Below are 2,741 nucleotides of genomic sequence, written 5' to 3' on the forward strand. Positions count from 1 at the left end.
CAGAAAAGTCCTGACATTTGTAATAAGTGACATGTCTACCCTTCATTCAGATTTTGAGCCCAAGTCTCAAAAACACTCTAAGGTTGTTTTGGGTCCGTCATTTCTTGCATGTAAGAAACAACAACGAAAATCTGCCCTCATTAACAGTGTCAGATTCAGGAATTCTGGGTTCTCTGTAGAGACAAGGCTTTGGGTATCCCTTCAGAGAAGGAGGGATGCATCTCCATCACTCGTGTACTGAGTAAAATTGCTGCTTAGAACACTTTCCAGCCTGCTCCTTTGCGATTCAGATGGGGGGAAACTGGTGTGGACTGAACGACCACACAGGACGGCCAGGCATTTCCTGTATAGGTGGTAGAGGTATCTTCTGAACTTCTCTCCAGCAAACGCGTAGATAAGGGGATTGAGGCAACAATGGCTAAATGCCACCGTCTCAGTCACTTGGAGGACCAACTTAAGATCTCTCCTCATGTTACAACTGGGAAAGAAGTCATAGAGTTTGAGAGTTTCCAGGAAAATCATAATGTTGTAGGGTGTCCAGAAGAGGAAAAACACGATGACCACCAGAAAGATCAGCTTGATGGCTTTAGCTTTCTTGTGGTTCTTGCAGGAAAACAGTGTCTGAACGATTCTGAAGTAGCAATAACTCATGATGAGCAGGGGGAGCAGAAAGCCAAGTAAATTTGCTTCCACGTTGCGGAGCACAGGCCAGATATCCCTGAGGACCTCAGGGTAGTCACCTAGGCACTCTCTTTCTTTCTGCTTTGTGAACATGAACTGGGGTGCCGCCATCAAAATGGCTGCTGCCCAGACACCTAGGCTGATGGTGACACCGTGCTGCATAGTCCGGTTGTTCATGGAGTTGGTGGCCAGGACGATGGCCAGGTACCTATCAATGCTGATGATGGTGATGAAGAATATGCCCGCAAAAAAGCCGATGAAGAAGAAGGCAGTAGTGAGCACGCACATGGCATTGTGGAAGCCTTCTTCACTTAGCACATAGTGAGTCCAGAAGGGCAAAGTGGCTACAAAGAGCAGATCAGACAAGGCCAGGTTCAGGAGGTAAATGTCGGCGATGCCCTTGGTCTTGCAGGTGTTGACGAGGGCAAACACCACCAACAAATTTCCCACCAGGCCAAAGGCAAAGACAAGGGGGTAGAATATGGACAGGAAGACACTCCCAAAGGCCACGATGTCCCCTACATAGCAGGCTTCAGCAGAGTCATCGTACTCAAAATTTTCTGTAACGGATTCAGTTATAGACATGGTGAGGGCCTGGGTAAGAAAGGAAAACAAATAATAGTGTTAGTCCTCAGAGGAACAGTGTTAGAACTCTGTCTGGCTCCACATGTAGGCTGGCAGGAAGAAACAAATATTAGACGGTGCTTGCTACATTTCCCAACCTCACACATGCCATCTTGTTTAATCCCCACAACAGTCTTGTGACGGAGGCTGCAACAGACTCCTTTGACAGAATAGGAAGCCAGGTCTCTGTGAGGTTTAAGACTTGACCAAAGCCACACAGTAAATGGCTCAGTGAGCATTTGCATCTCACTTTTGAAGCTTCAGATGTCTCTTTTTCTTTGATCTTCGAAGTCTCTCCAAAAGGCAGCTAGCTTTACCAGTGTGTGGATGCGGGAGAGGGACCAAGGGCAGGAGGTGAGGGGTGGGGGTGCAGCCATAGTTCATACTTTCAGTCCAAAGTTCCCCAAAGCAATTCTCCATTCTCTACCTTCATTTCTACCATCTTCACTCTCTGGCCCCTTCTTTCTCCTCCAAGAACCTAGGCCAGGAAAGTGAGGTCTCAGACACTGTCCCAGAGCCCTGAGCAGACCACATACCTGGAAGCCCTCATCTGTGTTTTTTGAGGGCCTTTTCTCTTCCTCTTCCTCTTGGAATCAACAAACCCTTCTTTTCCTTAGCAGGGATCAGACAGAGAGTCATAGACTCTACGGTGACTTACTTGTTTTGGGATGCCCAGAACTTTCCTGGTTTTAGCACTGCGAGTCCCCTTAGTCCCAAGCAAACTGGGATGGTTGGTCACCCCACAGCCCCAAGTGAAGAGGAGCCGTTGGCACCCCCGGGGCTTGGATGGAGGCCGGGGCTGGGTTAGCTTGCTAGGCTGGGCCCCGAATGGCTAGCTCGCCCGATCATGACCAGCCCCGCACTTCACCTTGGCCTGGCCTTCCCCACTATTTTTGTCTCCTATTTCCTCCTGAGCAGGAATTGGAAAAGAAGCCATTTCTGCACAGGCTGGGAAGTAAATCTTGTCCCACGGCCTTTCTCTTCCCGGCCATTTACCCCGGAGCTGGAGCTGGTGGCCACAGCAGCCCTTCCACACCGCTGCGTGGGGCGCTGCCCTCGCCGGGTCCAGGGACTCCGTTGCTGCCTGCTCCCCGTCACAACTGGAAGCAAAGTTCAAGCTTCTTTGACCAAGGGAGTTTCCACACCCCACTGCACCCTTTTTCTGCTGGTTTCACCCGGGTGATGTCTCTGACAAGAAGAGGGCCCACCCAGCTGGGGTGTGGCTTCTCCCTTCTGCCTCTGCTTGTGCCCCGCGTCGTGCTCTGGCTCTGCCCAATGCACCAGTGATGGAGCTCTCAACCCCAGAGAAGGGGATGCTTCAGGCTGCAATGCCCTTTTCTCAGAGAGGAACCTCTGGCTGGGACCGTAATAATGTTCAAGTTAAACGGTATAAAATTGCTGAATGCAGCTATTTTTGAGCTACACAAATGTCAGTT

At 50.2% G+C, this 2,741-nt stretch overlaps 1 protein-coding gene across 1 annotated transcript; it reads right to left on the reverse strand.

Moving 5' to 3' along the window:
• Positions 1–201: 201 nt before the first annotated feature.
• Positions 202–1,266, reverse strand: CX3CR1 (C-X3-C motif chemokine receptor 1). Its single transcript, XM_063113375.1, has one exon. It carries the CDS (start codon positions 1,264–1,266, stop codon positions 202–204), a length of 1,065 nt encoding a protein of 354 aa, XP_062969445.1.
• Positions 1,267–2,741: the final 1,475 nt, after the last annotated feature.

This window comes from Cynocephalus volans, chromosome 11, assembly GCF_027409185.1.
Source record: "Cynocephalus volans isolate mCynVol1 chromosome 11, mCynVol1.pri, whole genome shotgun sequence".
Taxonomy (NCBI): Eukaryota; Metazoa; Chordata; class Mammalia; order Dermoptera; family Cynocephalidae; genus Cynocephalus; species Cynocephalus volans.

What these genes read in the sequence shown, in the direction of transcription:
- CX3CR1 (XM_063113375.1), bottom strand. Translation starts at nt 1,266, where the DNA reads ATGTCTATAACTGAATCCGTTACAGAAAATTTTGAGTACGATGACTCT.